The sequence below is a fragment of the Leptodactylus fuscus genome, chromosome 4, assembly GCF_031893055.1.
Source record: "Leptodactylus fuscus isolate aLepFus1 chromosome 4, aLepFus1.hap2, whole genome shotgun sequence".
Lineage (NCBI taxonomy): Eukaryota > Metazoa > Chordata > Amphibia > Anura > Leptodactylidae > Leptodactylus > Leptodactylus fuscus.
The window spans coordinates 32,705,853-32,730,861 of record NC_134268.1 but is presented as its reverse complement, the minus strand read 5'-3'; the positions used below and the strand labels follow the sequence as shown (position 1 = coordinate 32,730,861).

General features: G+C 47.5%; 1 protein-coding gene across 2 annotated transcripts in view; it reads right to left on the bottom strand.

Annotated features, from left to right (window-relative positions):
• NDUFAF6 (NADH:ubiquinone oxidoreductase complex assembly factor 6) overlaps positions 1-25,009 on the bottom strand; it is a 64,498-nt gene that overhangs the window by 23,326 nt on the left and 16,163 nt on the right. For both annotated transcript variants that reach the window (XM_075270276.1, XM_075270277.1), the window contains 2 exons: positions 21,130-21,263; positions 12,322-12,423 (listed from right to left, as the gene is read on the bottom strand). In XM_075270276.1, the coding sequence (XP_075126377.1) occupies positions 12,322-12,423; positions 21,130-21,263 (236 nt within the window). The remainder of the gene's footprint in view (positions 1-12,321; positions 12,424-21,129; positions 21,264-25,009) is intronic.

The window sequence follows — 25,009 nt, the reverse complement described above, 5'->3', positions numbered from 1 at the left end:
CTCCACCATTAATTGGTCCAAACTGGGCTGGTTAGAGGCTCCCTCCACCATGAATTTGCCCAAACTGGGCTGTTTAGAGGCTCCCTCCACCATGAATTTGCCCAAACTGGGCTGGTTAGAGGCTCCCTCCACCATGAATTGGTCCAAACTGGGGTTTTTAGAGGCTCCCTCCACCATGAATTGGTCCAAACTTGGCTGTTTAGAGGCTCCCTCCACCATGAATTGGTCCAAACTGGGGTGGTTAGAGGCTCCCTCCACCATTAATTGGTCCAAACTGGGCTGGTTAGAGGCTCCCTCCACCATTAATTGGTCCAAACTGGGCTGGTTAGAGGCTCCCTCCACCATGAATTTGCCCAAACTGGGCTGGTTAGAGGCTCCCTCCACCATGAATTGGTCCAAACTGGGGTGGTTAGAGGCTCCCTCCACCATTAATTGGTCCAAACTGGGCTGGTTAGAGGCTCCCTCCACCATTAATTGGTCCAAACTGGGCTGGTTAGAGGCTCCCTCCACCATTAATTGGTCCAAACTGGGCTGGTTAGAGGCTCCCTCCACCATGAATTTGCCCAAACTGGGCTGTTTAGAGGCTCCCTCCACCATGAATTTGCCCAAACTGGGCTGGTTAGAGGCTCCCTCCACCATGAATTGGTCCAAACGGGTTTTTAGAGGCTCCCTTCACCATGAATTGGTCCAAACTTGGCTGTTTAGAGGCTCCCTCCACCATGAATTGGTCCAAACTTGGCTGTTTAGAGGCTCCCTCCACCATGAATTGGTCCAAACTGGGTTTTTTAGAGGCTCCCTCCACCATGAATTTGCCCAAACTGGGCTGTTTAGAGGCTCCCTCCACCATGAATTTGCCCAAACTGGGCTGGTTAGAGGCTCCCTCCACCATGAATTGGTCCAAACTGGGGTTTTTAGAGGCTCCCTCCACCATGAATTGGTCCAAACTTGGCTGTTTAGAGGCTCCCTCCACCATGAATTGGTCCAAACTGGGGTGGTTAGAGGCTCCCTCCACCATTAATTGGTCCAAACTGGGCTGGTTAGAGGCTCCCTCCACCATGAATTTGCCCAAACTGGGCTGTTTAGAGGCTCCCTCCACCATGAATTTGCCCAAACTGGGCTGGTTAGAGGCTCCCTCCACCATGAATTGGTCCAAACGGGTTTTTAGAGGCTCCCTTCACCATGAATTGGTCCAAACTTGGCTGTTTAGAGGCTCCCTCCACCATGAATTGGTCCAAACTTGGCTGTTTAGAGGCTCCCTCCACCATGAATTGGTCCAAACTGGGTTTTTTAGAGGCTCCCTCCACCATGAATTTGCCCAAACTGGGCTGTTTAGAGGCTCCCTCCACCATGAATTTGCCCAAACTGGGCTGGTTAGAGGCTCCCTCCACCATGAATTGGTCCAAACTGGGGTTTTTAGAGGCTCCCTCCACCATGAATTGGTCCAAACTTGGCTGTTTAGAGGCTCCCTCCACCATGAATTGGTCCAAACTGGGGTGGTTAGAGGCTCCCTCCACCATTAATTGGTCCAAACTGGGCTGGTTAGAGGCTCCCTCCACCATTAATTGGTCCAAACTGGGCTGGTTAGAGGCTCCCTCCACCATGAATTTGCCCAAACTGGGCTGTTTAGAGGCTCCCTCCACCATGAATTTGCCCAAACTGGGCTGTTTAGAGGCTCCCTCCACCATGAATTGGTCCAAACTGGGTTTTTTAGAGGCTCCCTCCACCATGAATTGGTCCAAACTGGGCTGTTTAGAGGCTCCCTCCACCATGAATTGGTCCAAACTGGGGTGGTTAGAGGCTCCCTCCACCATTAATTGGTCCAAACTGGGCTGGTTAGAGGCTCCCTCCACCATTAATTGGTCCAAACTGGGCTGGTTAGAGGCTCCCTCCACCATTAATTGGTCCAAACTGGGCTGGTTAGAGGCTCCCTCCACCATGAATTTGCCCAAACTGGGCTGTTTAGAGGCTCCCTCCACCATGAATTTGCCCAAACTGGGCTGGTTAGAGGCTCCCTCCACCATGAATTGGTCCAAACTGGGGTTTTTAGAGGCTCCCTCCACCATGAATTGGTCCAAACTTGGCTGTTTAGAGGCTCCCTCCACCATTAATTGGTCCAAACTGGGCTGGTTAGAGGCTCCCTCCACCATGAATTGGTCCAAACTGGGTTTTTTAGAGGCTCCCTCCACCATGAATTTGCCCAAACTGGGCTGTTTAGAGGCTCCCTCCACCATGAATTGGTCCAAACTGGGGTGGTTAGAGGCTCCCTCCACCATTAATTGGTCCAAACTGGGCTGGTTAGAGGCTCCCTCCACCAATAATTGGTCCAAACTGGGCTGGTTAGAGGCTCCCTCCACCATGAATTTGCCCAAACTGGGCTGGTTAGAGGCTCCCTCCACCATGAATTGGTCCAAACTGGGTTTTTTAGAGGCTCCCTCCACCATGAATTTGCCCAAACTGGGCTGGTTAGAGGCTCCCTCCACCATGAATTGGTCCAAACTGGGGTTTTTAGAGGCTCCCTCCACCATGAATTTGCCCAAACTCTGCTGGTTAGAGGCTCAATCCACCCTGATTTTCAAAACAAATGTTGGTGCCAACCTCAACTTACTACAAGGGCCAAATTCACTGCTGGTGACAAGCTCTCCTCACTGCAAGTGCCAAATACACATGTTTCAAGGTGTTTTCCTACTGTCAGAGAGGTGGTATTGAGTGTGTAAAGTGTGTAGTTGTTAGGCTGTGATGTTGGGGTAATAGAGGGTCTTTGGTGTGTTAGATGCCCCCAGACATGCTTCCCCTGCTGTCCCAGTGTCATTCCAGAGGTGTTGGCATCATTTCCTGGGGTGTCATAGTGGACTTGGTGACCCTCCAGACACGGATTTGGGTTTCCCCCTTAACGAGTATCTGTTCAAACTGGTCCAAACTGGGCTGGTTAGAGGCTCCCTCCACCATGAATTTGCCCAAACTGGGCTGTTTAGAGGCTCCCTCCACCATGAATTTGCCCAAACTGGGCTGTTTAGAGGCTCCCTCCACCATGAATTGGTCCAAACTGGGTTTTTTAGAGGCTCCCTCCACCATGAATTGGTCCAAACTGGGCTGGTTAGAGGCTCCCTCCACCATGAATTGGTCCAAACTGGGGTGGTTAGAGGCTCCCTCCACCATTAATTGGTCCAAACTGGGCTGGTTAGAGGCTCCCTCCACCATTAATTGGTCCAAACTGGGCTGGTTAGAGGCTCCCTCCACCATTAATTGGTCCAAACTGGGCTGGTTAGAGGCTCCCTCCACCATGAATTTGCCCAAACTGGGCTGTTTAGAGGCTCCCTCCACCATGAATTTGCCCAAACTGGGCTGGTTAGAGGCTCCCTCCACCATGAATTGGTCCAAACTGGGGTTTTTAGAGGCTCCCTCCACCATGAATTGGTCCAAACTTGGCTGTTTAGAGGCTCCCTCCACCATTAATTGGTCCAAACTGGGCTGGTTAGAGGCTCCCTCCACCATGAATTGGTCCAAACTGGGTTTTTTAGAGGCTCCCTCCACCATGAATTTGCCCAAACTGGGCTGTTTAGAGGCTCCCTCCACCATGAATTGGTCCAAACTGGGGTGGTTAGAGGCTCCCTCCACCATTAATTGGTCCAAACTGGGCTGGTTAGAGGCTCCCTCCACCATTAATTGGTCCAAACTGGGCTGGTTAGAGGCTCCCTCCACCATGAATTTGCCCAAACTGGGCTGGTTAGAGGCTCCCTCCACCATGAATTGGTCCAAACTGGGTTTTTTAGAGGCTCCCTCCACCATGAATTTGCCCAAACTGGGCTGGTTAGAGGCTCCCTCCACCATGAATTGGTCCAAACTGGGGTTTTTAGAGGCTCCCTCCACCATGAATTTGCCCAAACTCTGCTGGTTAGAGGCTCAATCCACCCTGATTTTCAAAACAAATGTTGGTGCCAACCTCAACTTACTACAAGGGCCAAATTCACTGCTGGTGACAAGCTCTCCTCACTGCAAGTGCCAAATACACATGTTTCAAGGTGTTTTCCTACTGTCAGAGAGGTGGTATTGAGTGTGTAAAGTGTGTAGTTGTTAGGCTGTGATGTTGGGGTAATAGAGGGTCTTTGGTGTGTTAGATGCCCCCAGACATGCTTCCCCTGCTGTCCCAGTGTCATTCCAGAGGTGTTGGCATCATTTCCTGGGGTGTCACAGTGGACTTGGTGACCCTCCAGACACGGATTTGGGTTTCCCCCTTAACGAGTATCTGTTCAAACTGGTCCAAACTGGGCTGGTTAGAGGCTCCCTCCACCATGAATTTGCCCAAACTGGGCTGTTTAGAGGCTCCCTCCACCATGAATTTGCCCAAACTGGGCTGTTTAGAGGCTCCCTCCACCATGAATTGGTCCAAACTGGGTTTTTTAGAGGCTCCCTCCACCATGAATTGGTCCAAACTGGGCTGGTTAGAGGCTCCCTCCACCATGAATTGGTCCAAACTGGGGTGGTTAGAGGCTCCCTCCACCATTAATTGGTCCAAACTGGGCTGGTTAGAGGCTCCCTCCACCATTAATTGGTCCAAACTGGGCTGGTTAGAGGCTCCCTCCACCATAAATTGGTCCAAACTGGGCTGGTTAGAGGCTCCCTCCACCATGAATTTGCCCAAACTGGGCTGTTTAGAGGCTCCCTCCACCATGAATTTGCCCAAACTGGGCTGGTTAGAGGCTCCCTCCACCATGAATTGGTCCAAACTGGGGTTTTTAGAGGCTCCCTCCACCATGAATTGGTCCAAACTTGGCTGTTTAGAGGCTCCCTCCACCATTAATTGGTCCAAACTGGGCTGGTTAGAGGCTCCCTCCACCATGAATTGGTCCAAACTGGGTTTTTTAGAGGCTCCCTCCACCATGAATTTGCCCAAACTGGGCTGTTTAGAGGCTCCCTCCACCATGAATTGGTCCAAACTGGGGTGGTTAGAGGCTCCCTCCACCATTAATTGGTCCAAACTGGGCTGGTTAGAGGCTCCCTCCACCATTAATTGGTCCAAACTGGGCTGGTTAGAGGCTCCCTCCACCATGAATTTGCCCAAACTGGGCTGGTTAGAGGCTCCCTCCACCATGAATTGGTCCAAACTGGGGTGGTTAGAGGCTCCCTCCACCATTAATTGGTCCAAACTGGGCTGGTTAGAGGCTCCCTCCACCATTAATTGGTCCAAACTGGGCTGGTTAGAGGCTCCCTCCACCATGAATTTGCCCAAACTGGGCTGTTTAGAGGCTCCCTCCACCATGAATTTGCCCAAACTGGGCTGGTTAGAGGCTCCCTCCACCATGAATTGGTCCAAACTGGGGTTTTTAGAGGCTCCCTCCACCATGAATTGGTCCAAACTTGGCTGTTTAGAGGCTCCCTCCACCATGAATTGGTCCAAACTGGGGTGGTTAGAGGCTCCCTCCACCATTAATTGGTCCAAACTGGGCTGGTTAGAGGCTCCCTCCACCATTAATTGGTCCAAACTGGGCTGGTTAGAGGCTCCCTCCACCATGAATTTGCCCAAACTGGGCTGGTTAGAGGCTCCCTCCACCATGAATTGGTCCAAACTGGGGTGGTTAGAGGCTCCCTCCACCATTAATTGGTCCAAACTGGGCTGGTTAGAGGCTCCCTCCACCATTAATTGGTCCAAACTGAGCTGGTTAGAGGCTCCCTCCACCATTAATTGGTCCAAACTGGGCTGTTTAGAGGCTCCCTCCACCATGAATTTGCCCAAACTGGGCTGGTTAGAGGCTCCCTCCACCATGAATTGGTCCAAACTTGGCTGTTTAGAGGCTCCCTCCACCATGAATTGGTCCAAACTGGGGTGGTTAGAGGCTCCCTCCACCATTAATTGGTCCAAACTGGGCTGGTTAGAGGCTCCCTCCACCATGAATTTGCCCAAACTGGGCTGTTTAGAGGCTCCCTCCACCATGAATTTGCCCAAACTGGGCTGGTTAGAGGCTCCCTCCACCATGAATTGGTCCAAACTGGGGTTTTTAGAGGCTCCCTCCACCATGAATTGGTCCAAACTTGGCTGTTTAGAGGCTCCCTCCACCATGAATTGGTCCAAACTGGGGTGGTTAGAGGCTCCCTCCACCATTAATTGGTCCAAACTGGGCTGGTTAGAGGCTCCCTCCACCATTAATTGGTCCAAACTGGGCTGGTTAGAGGCTCCCTCCACCATGAATTTGCCCAAACTGGGCTGGTTAGAGGCTCCCTCCACCATGAATTGGTCCAAACTGGGGTGGTTAGAGGCTCCCTCCACCATTAATTGGTCCAAACTGGGCTGGTTAGAGGCTCCCTCCACCATTAATTGGTCCAAACTGGGCTGGTTAGAGGCTCCCTCCACCATTAATTGGTCCAAACTGGGCTGGTTAGAGGCTCCCTCCACCATGAATTTGCCCAAACTGGGCTGTTTAGAGGCTCCCTCCACCATGAATTTGCCCAAACTGGGCTGGTTAGAGGCTCCCTCCACCATGAATTGGTCCAAACGGGTTTTTAGAGGCTCCCTTCACCATGAATTGGTCCAAACTTGGCTGTTTAGAGGCTCCCTCCACCATGAATTGGTCCAAACTTGGCTGTTTAGAGGCTCCCTCCACCATGAATTGGTCCAAACTGGGTTTTTTAGAGGCTCCCTCCACCATGAATTTGCCCAAACTGGGCTGTTTAGAGGCTCCCTCCACCATGAATTGGTCCAAACTGGGTTTTTTAGAGGCTCCCTCCACCATGAATTGGTCCAAACTGGGCTGGTTAGAGGCTCCCTCCACCATGAATTGGTCCAAACTGGGGTGGTTAGAGGCTCCCTCCACCATTAATTGGTCCAAACTGGGCTGGTTAGAGGCTCCCTCCACCATTAATTGGTCCAAACTGGGCTGGTTAGAGGCTCCCTCCACCATAAATTGGTCCAAACTGGGCTGGTTAGAGGCTCCCTCCACCATGAATTTGCCCAAACTGGGCTGTTTAGAGGCTCCCTCCACCATGAATTTGCCCAAACTGGGCTGGTTAGAGGCTCCCTCCACCATGAATTGGTCCAAACTGGGGTTTTTAGAGGCTCCCTCCACCATGAATTGGTCCAAACTTGGCTGTTTAGAGGCTCCCTCCACCATTAATTGGTCCAAACTGGGCTGGTTAGAGGCTCCCTCCACCATGAATTGGTCCAAACTGGGTTTTTTAGAGGCTCCCTCCACCATGAATTTGCCCAAACTGGGCTGTTTAGAGGCTCCCTCCACCATGAATTGGTCCAAACTGGGGTGGTTAGAGGCTCCCTCCACCATTAATTGGTCCAAACTGGGCTGGTTAGAGGCTCCCTCCACCATTAATTGGTCCAAACTGGGCTGGTTAGAGGCTCCCTCCACCATGAATTTGCCCAAACTGGGCTGGTTAGAGGCTCCCTCCACCATGAATTGGTCCAAACTGGGGTGGTTAGAGGCTCCCTCCACCATTAATTGGTCCAAACTGGGCTGGTTAGAGGCTCCCTCCACCATGAATTTGCCCAAACTGGGCTGTTTAGAGGCTCCCTCCACCATGAATTTGCCCAAACTGGGCTGGTTAGAGGCTCCCTCCACCATGAATTGGTCCAAACTGGGGTTTTTAGAGGCTCCCTCCACCATGAATTGGTCCAAACTTGGCTGTTTAGAGGCTCCCTCCACCATGAATTGGTCCAAACTGGGGTGGTTAGAGGCTCCCTCCACCATTAATTGGTCCAAACTGGGCTGGTTAGAGGCTCCCTCCACCATTAATTGGTCCAAACTGGGCTGGTTAGAGGCTCCCTCCACCATGAATTTGCCCAAACTGGGCTGGTTAGAGGCTCCCTCCACCATGAATTGGTCCAAACTGGGGTGGTTAGAGGCTCCCTCCACCATTAATTGGTCCAAACTGGGCTGGTTAGAGGCTCCCTCCACCATTAATTGGTCCAAACTGAGCTGGTTAGAGGCTCCCTCCACCATTAATTGGTCCAAACTGGGCTGTTTAGAGGCTCCCTCCACCATGAATTTGCCCAAACTGGGCTGGTTAGAGGCTCCCTCCACCATGAATTGGTCCAAACTTGGCTGTTTAGAGGCTCCCTCCACCATGAATTGGTCCAAACTGGGGTGGTTAGAGGCTCCCTCCACCATTAATTGGTCCAAACTGGGCTGGTTAGAGGCTCCCTCCACCATGAATTTGCCCAAACTGGGCTGTTTAGAGGCTCCCTCCACCATGAATTTGCCCAAACTGGGCTGGTTAGAGGCTCCCTCCACCATGAATTGGTCCAAACTGGGGTTTTTAGAGGCTCCCTCCACCATGAATTGGTCCAAACTTGGCTGTTTAGAGGCTCCCTCCACCATGAATTGGTCCAAACTGGGGTGGTTAGAGGCTCCCTCCACCATTAATTGGTCCAAACTGGGCTGGTTAGAGGCTCCCTCCACCATTAATTGGTCCAAACTGGGCTGGTTAGAGGCTCCCTCCACCATGAATTTGCCCAAACTGGGCTGGTTAGAGGCTCCCTCCACCATGAATTGGTCCAAACTGGGGTGGTTAGAGGCTCCCTCCACCATTAATTGGTCCAAACTGGGCTGGTTAGGGGCTCCCTCCACCATTAATTGGTCCAAACTGGGCTGGTTAGAGGCTCCCTCCACCATTAATTGGTCCAAACTGGGCTGGTTAGAGGCTCCCTCCACCATGAATTTGCCCAAACTGGGCTGTTTAGAGGCTCCCTCCACCATGAATTTGCCCAAACTGGGCTGGTTAGAGGCTCCCTCCACCATGAATTGGTCCAAACGGGTTTTTAGAGGCTCCCTTCACCATGAATTGGTCCAAACTTGGCTGTTTAGAGGCTCCCTCCACCATGAATTGGTCCAAACTTGGCTGTTTAGAGGCTCCCTCCACCATGAATTGGTCCAAACTGGGTTTTTTAGAGGCTCCCTCCACCATGAATTTGCCTAAACTGGGCTGTTTAGAGGCTCCCTCCACCATGAATTTGCCCAAACTGGGCTGGTTAGAGGCTCCCTCCACCATGAATTGGTCCAAACTGGGGTTTTTAGAGGCTCCCTCCACCATGAATTGGTCCAAACTTGGCTGTTTAGAGGCTCCCTCCACCATGAATTGGTCCAAACTGGGGTGGTTAGAGGCTCCCTCCACCATTAATTGGTCCAAACTGGGCTGGTTAGAGGCTCCCTCCACCATGAATTTGCCCAAACTGGGCTGTTTAGAGGCTCCCTCCACCATGAATTGGTCCAAACTGGGTTTTTTAGAGGCTCCCTCCACCATGAATTGGTCCAAACTGGGCTGGTTAGAGGCTCCCTCCACCATGAATTGGTCCAAACTGGGGTGGTTAGAGGCTCCCTCCACCATTAATTGGTCCAAACTGGGCTGGTTAGAGGCTCCCTCCACCATTAATTGGTCCAAACTGGGCTGGTTAGAGGCTCCCTCCACCATAAATTGGTCCAAACTGGGCTGGTTAGAGGCTCCCTCCACCATGAATTTGCCCAAACTGGGCTGTTTAGAGGCTCCCTCCACCATGAATTTGCCCAAACTGGGCTGGTTAGAGGCTCCCTCCACCATGAATTGGTCCAAACTGGGGTTTTTAGAGGCTCCCTCCACCATGAATTGGTCCAAACTTGGCTGTTTAGAGGCTCCCTCCACCATTAATTGGTCCAAACTGGGCTGGTTAGAGGCTCCCTCCACCATGAATTGGTCCAAACTGGGTTTTTTAGAGGCTCCCTCCACCATGAATTTGCCCAAACTGGGCTGTTTAGAGGCTCCCTCCACCATGAATTGGTCCAAACTGGGGTGGTTAGAGGCTCCCTCCACCATTAATTGGTCCAAACTGGGCTGGTTAGAGGCTCCCTCCACCATTAATTGGTCCAAACTGGGCTGGTTAGAGGCTCCCTCCACCATGAATTTGCCCAAACTGGGCTGGTTAGAGGCTCCCTCCACCATGAATTGGTCCAAACTGGGTTTTTTAGAGGCTCCCTCCACCATGAATTTGCCCAAACTGGGCTGGTTAGAGGCTCCCTCCACCATGAATTGGTCCAAACTGGGGTTTTTAGAGGCTCCCTCCACCATGAATTGGTCCAAACTTGGCTGTTTAGAGGCTCCCTCCACCATGAATTGGTCCAAACTGGGGTGGTTAGAGGCTCCCTCCACCATTAATTGGTCCAAACTGGGCTGGTTAGAGGCTCCCTCCACCATGAATTTGCCCAAACTGGGCTGTTTAGAGGCTCCCTCCACCATGAATTGGTCCAAACTGGGTTTTTTAGAGGCTCCCTCCACCATGAATTGGTCCAAACTGGGCTGGTTAGAGGCTCCCTCCACCATGAATTGGTCCAAACTGGGGTGGTTAGAGGCTCCCTCCACCATTAATTGGTCCAAACTGGGCTGGTTAGAGGCTCCCTCCACCATTAATTGGTCCAAACTGGGCTGGTTAGAGGCTCCCTCCACCATAAATTGGTCCAAACTGGGCTGGTTAGAGGCTCCCTCCACCATGAATTTGCCCAAACTGGGCTGTTTAGAGGCTCCCTCCACCATGAATTTGCCCAAACTGGGCTGGTTAGAGGCTCCCTCCACCATGAATTGGTCCAAACTGGGGTTTTTAGAGGCTCCCTCCACCATGAATTGGTCCAAACTTGGCTGTTTAGAGGCTCCCTCCACCATTAATTGGTCCAAACTGGGCTGGTTAGAGGCTCCCTCCACCATGAATTGGTCCAAACTGGGTTTTTTAGAGGCTCCCTCCACCATGAATTTGCCCAAACTGGGCTGTTTAGAGGCTCCCTCCACCATGAATTGGTCCAAACTGGGGTGGTTAGAGGCTCCCTCCACCATTAATTGGTCCAAACTGGGCTGGTTAGAGGCTCCCTCCACCATTAATTGGTCCAAACTGGGCTGGTTAGAGGCTCCCTCCACCATGAATTTGCCCAAACTGGGCTGGTTAGAGGCTCCCTCCACCATGAATTGGTCCAAACTGGGTTTTTTAGAGGCTCCCTCCACCATGAATTTGCCCAAACTGGGCTGGTTAGAGGCTCCCTCCACCATGAATTGGTCCAAACTGGGGTTTTTAGAGGCTCCCTCCACCATGAATTTGCCCAAACTCTGCTGGTTAGAGGCTCAATCCACCCTGATTTTCAAAACAAATGTTGGTGCCAACCTCAACTTACTACAAGGGCCAAATTCACTGCTGGTGACAAGCTCTCCTCACTGCAAGTGCCAAATACACATGTTTCAAGGTGTTTTCCTACTGTCAGAGAGGTGGTATTGAGTGTGTAAAGTGTGTAGTTGTTAGGCTGTGATGTTGGGGTAATAGAGGGTCTTTGGTGTGTTAGATGCCCCCAGACATGCTTCCCCTGCTGTCCCAGTGTCATTCCAGAGGTGTTGGCATCATTTCCTGGGGTGTCATAGTGGACTTGGTGACCCTCCAGACACGGATTTGGGTTTCCCCCTTAACGAGTATCTGTTCCCCATAGACTATAATGGGGTTCGAAACCCGTTCGAACACACGAACATTGAGCGGCTGTTCGAATCGAATTTCGAACCTCGAACATTTTAGTGTTCGCTCATCTCTAGATTTAATACAACCAGGTCTACTAAAAAAATAATACAAGGAATCTTAAAAATAATACAATACGGTCTACTAGAAAGAGCAAAAATATAATAAGGTCTATTAAAAAAATAATACAAGGTTCAGTATAAAATAATACAACAAGGTCTAATAAAAAAGTAATACAACATGGTGCACCAGAAGCAGTAAAAAATCTAACAAGGTCAACAAGATCTACTAAAAAAAATAATACAAGGTTCAGTCTAAAAATAATACAGTAAAAAAAAATATAACGGTGTAACAGTATAAAATAAAAAATAAAAAAAAATAAAAAAATACAACAAGGCAGCCTAAAAAAATAATACATGATCTACGAAAAACAGTAAAAAAATGTAACAAGGTCCACTAGAAAATAACACAAAGGGCTAGTTCACACAGGGGCAAGGAGACGGATTTCAAAATCCATACAATGGTGGTCTATGGAGACCACTAGCGTTCTTTTTTCCGCTAGCGGAATGTTGCTGCTAGTGGAAAAAAGAAGCGAGCTGCCCTTTCTTCAGGCGGGTTCTGCGGCTCGCTGAGCCGCAGTGTCCGCCTGGAGGCAGCAACCTCCGGAGTTGGCCCATTCATTTGAGCCGACTCTGGAGGGGGAAGCCGTGACCGCGACGGTCGTGGCAGGTGGGTTTTGACTCGAAAGTGACGCGGCTCCTACTAAAAACAGTAAAACTAAAAATAACTAAACCACAGTGGAGCAGTCCAGGTTTCCTACCAGGAGCCACTAATGTATTCATATAAATGAAGGATAGACTTACATGTTCTAGGTGTACGTGGGCCTGACCAGCAATATCGAATATAACATCTTTGACATTTCTCTCCTGGCTGCCCCGGATAAAATCTTCTTGTGAAGCTCCGTGCTGAGGAGAAAAGAAAATATTACGTGTGAATAAAAACAAACATGTCAATTCTGTCAAAACTACAGAAAAACATGTCCAAAACGGAAAATGTCTTAGACCTGTGTCAGGCACCGCAATGGGAAGCGTCCTGAATTTCTTGTATTTTCCACTTGCTGGATGTTTTTTGCCTCAAAATAAAATCTCAACTTCATTCAAGCTTATGAGATTAATTTAGGCCCCATCCACACAACTGAGACTTTTATATATAACTGCAGATAAAAGTACAGACCCATTCATTTCTATGGGCCCAGACACACAGCTGTATGTGCACATACATGTACATACATGTACAGATGAAACAGAAGGACATAGGGTGGTTCTTGTAATGAAAAGGCAGAAAACTATAAGCACTCCGCTCAATCACTTAAAGGAAGTCTATCACCAGAACTCAGCATATCACCCCAGCCCCGCAGATAGATAGGTTAGGGTCACCAGAACCTGCATATCACCCCAGCCCTGCAGATAGATAGGTTAGTGTCACCAGAACCAGCATATCACCCCAGCCCTGCAGATAGATAGGTTAGTGTCACCAGAACCTGCATATCACCCCAGCCCTGCAGATAGATAGGTTAGTGTCACCAGAACCAGCATATCACCCCAGCCCTGCAGATAGATAGGTTAGTGTCACCAGAACCAGCATATCACCCCAGCCCTGCAGATAGATAGGTTAGTGTCACCAGAGCCAGCATATCACCCCAGCCCTGCAGATAGATAGGTTAGTGTCACCAGAACCAGCATATCACCCCAGCCCTGCAGATAGATAGGTTAGTGTCACCAGAACCAGTATATCACCCCAGCCCTGCAGATAGATAGGTTAGTGTCACCAGAACCAGCATATCACCCCAGCCCTGCAGATAGATAGGTTAGTGTCACCAGAATCCAGCATATCACCCCAGCCCTGCAGATAGATAGGTTAGTGTCACCAGAACCAGCATATCACCCCAGCCCTGCAGATAGATAGGTTAGTGACACCAGAACCAGCATATCACCCCAGCCCCGCAGATAGATAGGTTAGTGTCACCAGACCCAGAATATCACCCCAGCCCCGCAGATAGATAGGTTAGGGTCACCAGAACCTGCATATCAACTGAACCAAAACAGTGTGTTCTCCTGATGAATCGCAGCCTCCATTGTGGAAATATCTCTGTTTTTGTCAATATGCAAATAAGTTATTTGGAGCAATGTAGGTGTAGTATTGCTCCACAGAGGTAAGAGCGAACACACTTATGACTCCAAAAAGCTCATTTGCATGTTATGAAAAAGGGCGACATCTTGGCAACAGAGTCACTGATCCACAAGAGGAAAACATATTTTGATTCAGATGCCCATAACCTATCTATCTGCGAGACAACAAATTTGTCAGGAATAGATAGATAGATAGATAGATAGATAGATAGATAGATAGATAGATAGATAGATACTATGACTAAGCGACATACAGTCTCGAAACGCGTTAGTTTGTTTAAGCTTTTTCTTTTTTTTTTGTTGGTTCTACTACAAAGCAACTGATCGCTCCCACTAGATCACTAAAGATCAAAAAAAGATATGCGATTATTTTTTCTTTTCATGTGTCTGTGGAACTGCAGATATATAGAAAAATAAAAAAACGGCATAAAAACAGCATGACATGCCTCAGAGCCAGCGAATGTCGCGTTCATCCTACCAAACATCATAAATGATGTCAAACCTATAAGCCTCAGACATGTTTCCCGCTCGCTGCCTCCCAGATCAGAACAAATCTATTGCGGAGTCAGTAATTTTCCAATATTTACCCAGATCTGGGACCACATAAAATACCATAAATAAATCATCATGGGAGAAGCAAATGTAACATACAGATAGAGGCGCAGAAATAATCCCCAGCCCTGACAGGTTATTGCCGACATCTGTGAGATGATTAAATTATACTCGGCGGCGTAAAGCCCCCGCCCGGAGCCCACAGAACATGATGTAAGAAATGAGGATAAATCTGCTACTAACAATATTAATCTCAGATTATGAGAATTAGGTGAGAAAATTATTTACTGAGCGGACCCCACGGCCTTTTAGAAGAACGAATAAATAAGTGAGTCTTGTTAAAGAAGTTTTCAATCGCTTTTACATACCGATAACCTATCCACAGCAGAGGTCCATCAGTATGTGATGTGTGGTGGTCCCACGTCCGAGCCCTGTATAGATCAGCCGTTGTAGCAGCCTCTAGGTGCTGGAAACTGCCAGTGGATGGGGGGGGTTTTAGCACTGTCTAGTGTATACTGGTGCTATACTATATATACTATTTAGGCTCTGTACTGTCAGGTGGGCGGTGTCAGGCAGGAGATTCTAAGCTCTAGCCTGACCCCGCCCTTCTGACATTACATAGCTTAAAGAGGACCTTTCGCCACCTCCACCAATTCCAGATCTCTGCATCTGTTAATAGTTGCTGCTCCACTCATTCCTGAGTTGGAATTTTCTCTCTAGCCCTCACCATTCACGAGCAACAAGTGCAGTTAGTTTTGGTACCTGATGTGCTATTTAAGCTCTAATGTCAGAAGGGCGGTGTCAGGCAGGAGGTTTGATTCAGAAAACCAATCAGAGGCAGCCAGTGTTAGAGCTCAGAATCACACCCCTTGTCTGCTCCAGCCTGACACCAGCCTACTGACAGTATAGAGCAGACCTAGGCAAAGCCCGGCCCCCGGGCCATATCCGGCCCTCTGACTGATTCAGTCCAGCCCGCACAGCTTTGACTAGGGAGGCGTGTCTAGGGGGCATGTCTTGGTGCCAGCAGAAGATGGAGACATGTGAGTGTGTCATAAGGTACTGAGAGATGTGAGATGCAGGGGGGAGTGTGTGTGTGTGTGTGTCTGTCTATATGTGTCTGTCTGTATGTGTGTGTGTGTGTGTATGTGTGTGTCTGTCTCAGTAACCTAGGGGCAGAGATGGCAGGGGAATGTTATACTAGGGCAGAGATGGCAGATGGAGAGGGGGACATGAAACTGGGGGAGAAATGGAGGGGGGGACATGAAACTGGGGGTAGATGAAGAGGGCACTTAGACTGGGGGGACATTAAACCGTGGATGAAGCTATAGGGGGACCTGCCTGCCTCTAGTTGCCCCCAGTTTAATGTCACCCTCCAGCCACCCCTACGGTTTAATGTTTGCTTCCAGCTTCCCGATTTTAATGTCCCCCTCTAGTTGCCCCCAGTTTCATGTTCCGCTCCAGCTGTCAATTTATTGCCCCCCTCCAACTACCCCCACTGTTTAATGTCCCCCTCCAGCTGCTCCAGTTTCGTGTCCCCTCTAGTTTCCACCAGTTTATACTGGGGCACCAGGAGAGGGACCTATTACTGTGGGGCAGTTGGAAGGGAATATTACAATGTGTGGGCATATAATGTACGGGTGACTGTAGGAGGATTATACTGTGTGGGGGCACATGGAAAGATGATTGGGAATGGGCGGAGTCAACGTAGAAGTGGGTGGAGCTAAATTTGCTGTGGCACGGCCATCTAGCATAGTTTCAATTTCTTATGCGGCCCCATGGGAAAATTAATTGCCCACCCCTGGTATAGAGCCTAAATAGTATATCAGACATCAAAGCTAATAGAATTTGATTGGAGGTGGTGAAAGGCCCTCTTTAAATCGCACATCAGGCAACAAAACCTACTGAATTTGTTACTCAGGAACAGTGGGGCTCCAGAAAAAATTCCAACTGTGAAGAGAGACACATTAACAAATACTAAGAACTTGAATTGGTGGAGGTGGTGAAAGGCCCTCGCTAAGTCAGTAGTCTGGGGACTTGATATTATTATGGCGCCATGGGTCTGAATATATTTATGGGTACTGGTCTCAGAATATTCAGTTTGTCTCAATATATTTGGGGAGTTCTACAGTAGGGTCTTTAATAAAAAAATAGGCTTCAAGCACCACTATGGCAGGCTTAAAGCATACATCTAACTATAAAACCACCTTTCATAAATGGTGAATATAAGGTTGTTGGCACCCTATCAATTAGGTATTTATGCCCTACCGTGAAGAAAATTCCTGAAAAAAAATAAGCCCAAACACCCCCTTTAAGGAAATCTGACTCCTTCACCACTTATTAAGCCTCACACACAAACACCAACTGTATAGAAGAAGGAGGAGTGGAGTAAGAAATTGCTATTGACTGGTTAATTGATTTATTGCTTCATTCTGTGCACTGGTAGTCTTTTATCTACAACCCAGTAGTGTTAAAAGCACATAGAGTCGAGACGCAGCAATTATTTGAGCGTCTTCTCTATCCCCCTCCCTCTTCATGGACTAATATGAAGGAAGTAACTGCCAGAAAGGTGAGAAAAAAAACCCCAGATTTGTTGAATAAGATTCTGTATATTACAAAGTTTTGTATATTCACTTGTACTATTCATTTATGAAATGCAGTTTACAACTACTTTAATCCTACTAATATTATAATCCTCCTACTAATATCCTCCTACTAATCCTCCTATCCTACATAAGTTTGTGGGTTTGGATGTTTGTTGCTCAATCACGCAAAAAACGATGAACGGATTTGCATGAAATTTGCCACATACATAGATAGGAACCCCAATTAAAACATAGTCTACACTACACAACTGCAGTGAAGGAATGTAAGTGCACACAACACTAAAGGACCTGTGATGACATCATCACAGGTCCTTGAGCCATTCTAGGATAGGATCATGCTAGGCAGTAGATGGAGCTACACACTATTTTGTGGGCGGAGCTATATAGGATGAAGCTGGACAGTGTGAAAGCTGATGAAAATGGAGTCTCATGGAAGATCAGGAGACTACAGAACATGCAGGATGTGTGTGGTCAAGAGGAGTATATCAGGTGTAGCGTTCCAGTGAGTATGACGGGGAATGTGTTGTTGTGCCTCTGATGGAGGAGGGGGGAGAACTTTGGCACATTTCAGCAACATCCGTTCAGCCCTTTGTAACATAGAAGCTGCTCAGACAGTCACATAACAAAACCCCTGTAATCACAATTGCCTGATGTAGCAGAGTTTAGACAGCGCTGTAGCACACCTCTGTAGGCTCTCCATATGCAACCATGTACATACAGCTGGGTATCCTACACATATGCAGCGATGTAGCAGAGCCAAGACGCGGGAGCAGGCTGATGAAACTTTGGCACATTTCAGCAACATCCATTCAGCCCTTTGTAACACAGAAGCTGCTCACACACTGAGATAAGAACACCCCTATAATCCAAATGGCCAGATGTAGCAGAGCTTAAGCTGCGCTGTAGCACAGCTCAGTACGCTCTTCATATGCAGAGATGTAAATACAACTGAGTATGCTGCGCATATGTAGCGATGTAGCAGAGCCAAGACACGGGAGCAGGTGGATCATCCACAACAGCAATTGGCTAAATATAAGTGGCTCAGCGCCAACACCATCTTGCAGACGAAGTCGCGGGCATATGCTAGTATTGTTATATGCATGAGTCCTAACTGTAGATAGCAGTAGTCTAAGGCACCATTTAGAGCGTGGTTTTTACATCCATTCAGCAGATTTATGTAATGGATGCTAATGGGTGGATAGCCATTTACACAAACCTCAAAAAAATAAAAAAAAATAAAAAGGCCCACAAATTTGGGTAGACACAAACATCTGAGGGGCCCCCTGCCTTCTAATATCTTAGTATAGCATAGCATGAAGTTCATTCATTTAGACATTTACCCCAATCTAATGGAAAGCTGCTGTCAAGGTGATAAGGCCCCCTGACCTAGCGGGCCCTGATGCAATAAAGGTATGCATATACGGTATATATTACACTTGTCGGAGAACGTGCTATACCTAGAGAATTCCATTACAGACAATTTGTAGGATTCTGGATTCCTCATGTTCCCGGTGTCATACTCCATCAGTCCATCCTCACAGAACACAGCTATGTCTGACACCGGCACGGAGGTGAGGACTGTGACAGCACTTTCAATTATCTTCCATGTCAAGGCAGGAGGCTCAGGCTCCACAAGTCACCAACCAAGCAGATAGCTCGTCTCCAGCTAGTGGCGAGACCCAGAATGCATTTCTCATGTCATCTTAACCGCTGTAGTCTGCGAGCGGCCTACCGGGAATAGCGCAGCCGCTACACTACTTTAATCACAAGAATATAGAGACAAGCTTGTAGACTCTTCCCCCACAGGGACTTTCTCTAGCTATAGATGTAACAAGATACTGAAGGCAGAGAGCTTTACAAAGATCAATGTGTCCTGTTCACACAGTGCATCTGTTCCTAAAGTTTAAAGAGGTTTTCTGAGCCTTTTATATTGATGTTCTGTCTTCAGGATCAGTCATCAGTATGTGATCAGTGGGGGTCCAACAAACCAGACCCGGGCGATCAGCTGTATGACGAGACCTCTTCCTTATGCTGGTGATGTCTAGTTCATCGGTTATATCGCACAGCAGCAGCTCAGTCCCATTCAAGTGAATGAGGCTGAGCTGCAATACCAATGTATATTGGTGTGCTTGGCATTCAGTAAAGAGGTGGAGTACTCATCCGAGCCCTGCAGGTATTTCAACAATCAGAGGTCCTGTTTTGGATCTCACCACTCATAAATTAAATCAATAATATATATGTCCCAAAAACCCTTTAAAGAGCTTTCCGTCAGGGCAGGGGGTACACTGCAACTTTGCCAACACAATGCAATGAATGAGTACAGACTGCTGTGGTGAACTGCCGGCCTCGTAACTAATGAAACTGAACATAGTTCTTTTGTTTCCTGCAAGCTGTCGCAACTACGGCAAGACTGTCTCTAGAAACACAAAAACGGCTGACAAAACTCACGGAATCTATAATTCTGCTCCTGCCACTAAAAAAGACTGAATCTACTGGTCCCAACACAATATATTGCCCTCTCTGCTGGCACCCCACAAAGTATATTGGCACCCTTTACTGGCATCTACTCAGTACAATGGCCTCCTTTATTACCCCCCACATAGTACAGTATATTGACCTGTTTACTGGCCTCCACACAGTACAGTTCCCCCATTACTGACACCTACACAGTATATTGGCCTTCTTTACTGCTCCCCACACAGTATATTGCCCTTTTACTGGCCACCACACAGTATATAAGCCCCCCACACAGTATATAGCCCCAGTTACTGGCACCAACACAGTATATAAGCCCCCCACACAGTATATTGGCCCCATTACTGGCACCTACACAGTATATTGGCCTCCTTTACTGTCCCCCCACACAGTACAGTATATTGAATGGTTTACTGGCCTCCACACAGTACAGTGCCCTCTTTACTGCTCCCCACACAGTATATTGCACCAGTTACTGCCACCCACACAGTATAGCATCCCCTTTACTGGCACCACCACACAGTATATAAGCCCCCACACAGTATAATACCCCCTTTACTGGCACCCCACACAGTATAAAAGCCCCCACACATTATCTTGTCCCTGGATACTGGCACCCACACAGAATACTGCCCCCTTTTCAGGAACCCTCACACAGTATATTGGCCCCCACACAGTATATTGTACTGCCCCCTTTACTGACCCCCACACAGTATACTGCTCCCTCTATCGGCTCCCACACTAGATAATTACCAACAGGTAATAGCCAATCTTTACTATACACCAACCCTGCTTGTCCCCAGGCCCTTTCCTCTTTCTCTTTAGCCTGCAACTGCCTGCTACGTCCTGCTACGTCCAGAAACAATATCAGGAAGACACCATGATGTTCTTCAACGCTTGGACATAATGTGCAGACCCCTCTGGTGCTAAAGCAGAGGTCAGCAAGGACAGGAGTGTGGATTGGAGAGTAATAAGTAAAAAAAACCAAACCAACAACATGCAGCCCACCACTGATCTCTGGGGCCACAAGGAAGTGCGTGGGTTGCATTATGGGCCAATCTGTCCCAGTTCCCATTATCCACCCTCAGGAACAGCCTGTACATTTACTGCTCTCCTGTTATACTGACATCTATAAAATCCCAGAGTACCCGGTAGTGAATACACGTCAGCCGCGCGCTCCTCTATTCAGCTTTCCCATCTATACTTTATTGCAGAGCTTTTTATCGTCTTCATTTCCCCAACATTGTACAAGTCGATAGCACTTCAGCTGAAAACACAATTACGTATGAGCACAAGATGGAAATTCGGTACGATAGAGAACACGAATTTTTGGAAGCGTCAGATCAGAACTGCAAACACTAGAGACAGTTCCCGTATACACCGGGCTCAGAGCGACGCCATCAACGAGGGGCTCCAAAGCCGCAGCCACGTAAGGGTTAACAAATCATTCGGCGCTGCCGGCCTCGTGGAGAATGAAAAAATTCTGACAGAGCAGATAGTAATGAACAGAGTTGTCATCCTTAAAGTCATTCACAAATTATGATGGCGTGTACGCTTTTGCCTGTTTTTTTTTTTAATAATGAAATCCCACACGTTGCCATGACAACCACTTCAGAAAAAGGAAAAAAAATGATTGAGGAAAATGTCTAATGCAGCGGTCCATTAAGGGCGACGGCGAGCGAAAAGGGTGGAATGAAATAAAAAAAATAATAAAATTACCGCCAAATAGAAAGGAACGGGTACATTGTGATAGAACGAAGCCACTCATACTGGTATAGGGAGGGAAATACGGAAGTCATCATTTACGCCTTCATTCAAGACAACGGTCTGGTGGATGGATGTGTACACTTACCAGAATGCAGATGTCTACGGGGAGGAAGACCTGACGCTTGCTGCTGTGGAACGGGACCGCTCTTAGACAGGTGATGATGCCTTGTGCTTTACCAATGTGGCTGGCGGCGTGGTCCGCGTGTACGTCTCGGACGCCTGCAGCGTAAGAGAGGGAAATATATGGTCACCATCTAATACACTAACATTATATATACAAATTATATATAATCTATCTATTACACACACACACACATTATATATATATTTTTTTATTATATACCTTATATTAGAAATTATATTATATACTGTATCCACACACCTATGTATACATTTATAATATGATATAACTTAAAGGGATCCTATCATTCAGACATTTTTTCTAAGTACCACATTGGAATAGCCTTAAGAAAGGCTATTCTTCTCCTACCTTTCGTCGTCTTCTCTGTGCCGCCGTTCGCCTACAATCCCAGTTTCTCTCAGTATGCAAATTAGCTCTCTCGTAGCTCTGGGGGTGGGCCCCAACGCTCAGACAGCACTGGGGTCAACTCCAATGCTGCAAGAGAACTCTCTCCAGTGCCGCCTCCATCTTCGTCAGGAACGGTCTCTTCATTCTCTTCTTCCGGCGATGTCTTCTTACTTCTAGGCCTCGGGCAGAGCAGACTGCGCACACCCACAGGCCCTGAGAAAATGGGCGCTTACAATACTATGCAAGCGGCCATTTTCTCATGGCCTACGGGCATGCGTAGTCTGCTCTGCCCAAGGCCGGAGGCCTTAGAAGTTACAAGCCACCGCCAGAAGAAGAGGCTGAAGATGAGGAGGCGGCGCTGGAGAGAGTTCTCTCACAGTATTGGGGCCGTCCCCAGTGCTGCAAAACGGCTCATTTACATACTGACAAGAACCAGGATTGTAGGCGAACGGCGGCACGGAGAAGACAACGAAAGGTAGGAGAAGAATAGCCTTTCTTAAGGCTATTCCGACGTGCTACTTAGAATAAAATGTCATCTGAATGATAGGATCCCTTTAATATACAGTACTGTTCAAACATTTTAGGCGGATGAATAAAAAATGTTGCAAAGGAAGAACGCTTTTAGAAATAGAAGGGTTAATAGTTTATTTGTGTCAATTACCAAAATGAAGTGAATGAAGAAAAGAGAAATGTAATTTGGGAGTGATGATATGGCCCCCACACATATAGTCCTGATCTCAACATCCTCCAGTCTGTCTGGGATAATATGAAGAGACAGACGGATTGGAGCAAGCCTACATCCACAGAAGATCTGTGCTCAGATCTCCAAGACGGGAACAACCTCCCTGCCCAGTTCTGCCAAAAACTGTCTGCAAGTACCAAGAAGAACTGATGGAAGGCCAAGGGCAAAGGTCGCATAGAATATTGATGGGATTTATATTTCTCTTTTCTTCATTTGGTTAATTGTTAAAAATAAACAATTAACCCTTCAATTTCTGAGCCCATTCGTACTCTGCAGCAGTTTTTCTGTAAAATTTTTGCACAACACTGACATATCAAAGTACCAGACAGTTTGCATTAAAAGAAGGCTACCACAGAGAATAACAAACTTTAGCTGGAAATGGCAGATTCTGCTTTAGAAGACTTGGCAGACATTTCTTACAATGTCAATCTTTCATTTCATTGGCCTCCATGTAAAGCAACAGGGGACAAGTAGATTTTCACCAGTTAGTTAGTTGGGCGGGCTAGCTAGGGAGGGGGAGGATGTGAGGGAGTGAGAGAGGGAGCAAAGCATTATGGTAGTTGCAGGATAAAAGCACAGGAAGTTACACCCTGTAAACAAATGCAGAGGATGCCAGGACCTGGCATGAAAAGCCAGAAATCACTCAAAACACTGCTAAAAGGTGTTTGGGTACAACTATTAACCCATTAATAGCACTAACAGACATTTTTTGTAAAAAAAAATAAACAAATAAAAATTTGCCTGGAAAACCCCTTTAACCAGTAACTTTACGGCCGGTGGTCGTGGTCACTAAAGACTGGCCAATAGTAAAAATATGTCCGGTACTTCAGAGACTCCTTGAGCAGGATCAGGTGTTAGTCCTCATCGACAACTGACACCCTGCTCCCTAACATCCAGTCGGAGCTGAGCTCCAACTGGACACTCTAACCCCTTGAATGCTGCGGTCAAACATAACTGTGGCATCTAAGGGGTTCCGCGTTCTTACCAGCACCCCCGCGGCGAGATCAGGGGTTGCCAGTATTTGTAGTATACAACCGGGGGTCTGGCCAGTCACTCCAGGCTGCTCCAGCCCCCAGTTACCTGGTTGATCCTGCTGGGTAATGCGTCTGTATAGGCCGAATTCCTCTATAGACTGCAAGACACATGCAGTCTGTGTCTTGCAGCCTATAGTGCTAAAACAGCAATGAAGGTATTGCTGGTTCAAATGTCCTAATGTCCTAAAGGGGCACATGAATAAGTAGGAACAAAAAAAAATGTATATAAAAAAATTTATAACGTTATAACACTCCAAAAATTCCCTTTTTTCTATAAAAAATTATTAAAAAAAAAAAAAACTTAAAAATTAATAAAAACAATACATATTTGGCATAGTCGCATAAATAACAACTTGTACAATAAAACTGAAACAATATGTAATGTGCATGGTGAATGCCGGGGAAAAAACGGAAAAAAAAACCCGCCGGAAATAGTGATTTTTCGCCGTCTTTCCTTACAAAATATGCTATAAAAAGTGATCAAAAAGTCTTATGTACCCCAAAACAGTACCAATAAAAAGCACTGGTTGTCCCGCAAAAAATAAGCCCTCAAACAACTCTGACAACCGAAAAATAAAAATGTTACGCCTCTCAGAAGATGGCGATGCAAAAATCATTGATTTGTGTCTCCAAATAGGTTTTTCGCCAAGTCATTAGAAAACAACTGGCTGTGGCAGGAAGGGAATGTATAAGCTGTGTGAGCGTATATTGGGGTACAGCTTACAAGGGAAAACTAAAAGTGACCCCCAGAGTGACTCCCCCAATCATTGGAGCTACTGGGGACATAGTAGGGAATTTGGTGTTTGCAATGTCCTCCAGAGAGCTTATGTATTCACTTTTCACCATCCGCTCTGCATTCCCATCTGGGATACTAATACTCACTACACCCCCTGATAAATTCTTTGAGGGGTGCAGTTTACAAAATGGGGTTACTGCTTAGGGGATTCCACTCTACTGGTATCTTAGAGGCTCTGCAGACATGACATGGCGTCCAGATACCAAACATCTGAATCAGTACTCCAAAAGTCGCATCGCGCTCCTTCACATCTGTGCCCAAACTGCAGTTTAAGCCCACATGTATGACACTGGGGTACCCAAGATAACGCACGTAATATCATATGTGGTATAAACTGCTGTTTGGGCACAGGAGTGAAGGAGCGCTATTTGGTTCTTGATGTACAGATTTAGACAGTTTAGCTTTTGGACATTTTTGCAGAGCTCCTGAAATGCCAGTAAAATGGAATCCCCTGACATGTGACCCCATTTTGGAAACTAACACCTACCCCCCCCCCCCCCCCGAAGAAATTTATCCAAGTGTTGCTATAATTTATTCTCCAGAAATGAATACACCACTGACTGAAAAGTGAAAATGGCAATTTTTCCAGGAATATGTAATTCCAAAGCGTAATAGGTTGTGCCTAGCTTGTATCAGAGATGAACGCTCCAAAAGCTGTTGTGCCAGGGATAACAATTAATTTTTGGAGCGTGTGTCTCTGCTGACAAACTGGGCACAACATATCGGGCACAGAAATGGCATTTCTCTGGAAAGATTGCAATTTTCACTTTTCAATATCAGCTGCAAAATCATTTATTCAAATGAAATACTTGAGCACAGCCGAGCACAGAAGGGAAGGAGCTATTTTGGTTTTTGGAGCACAGT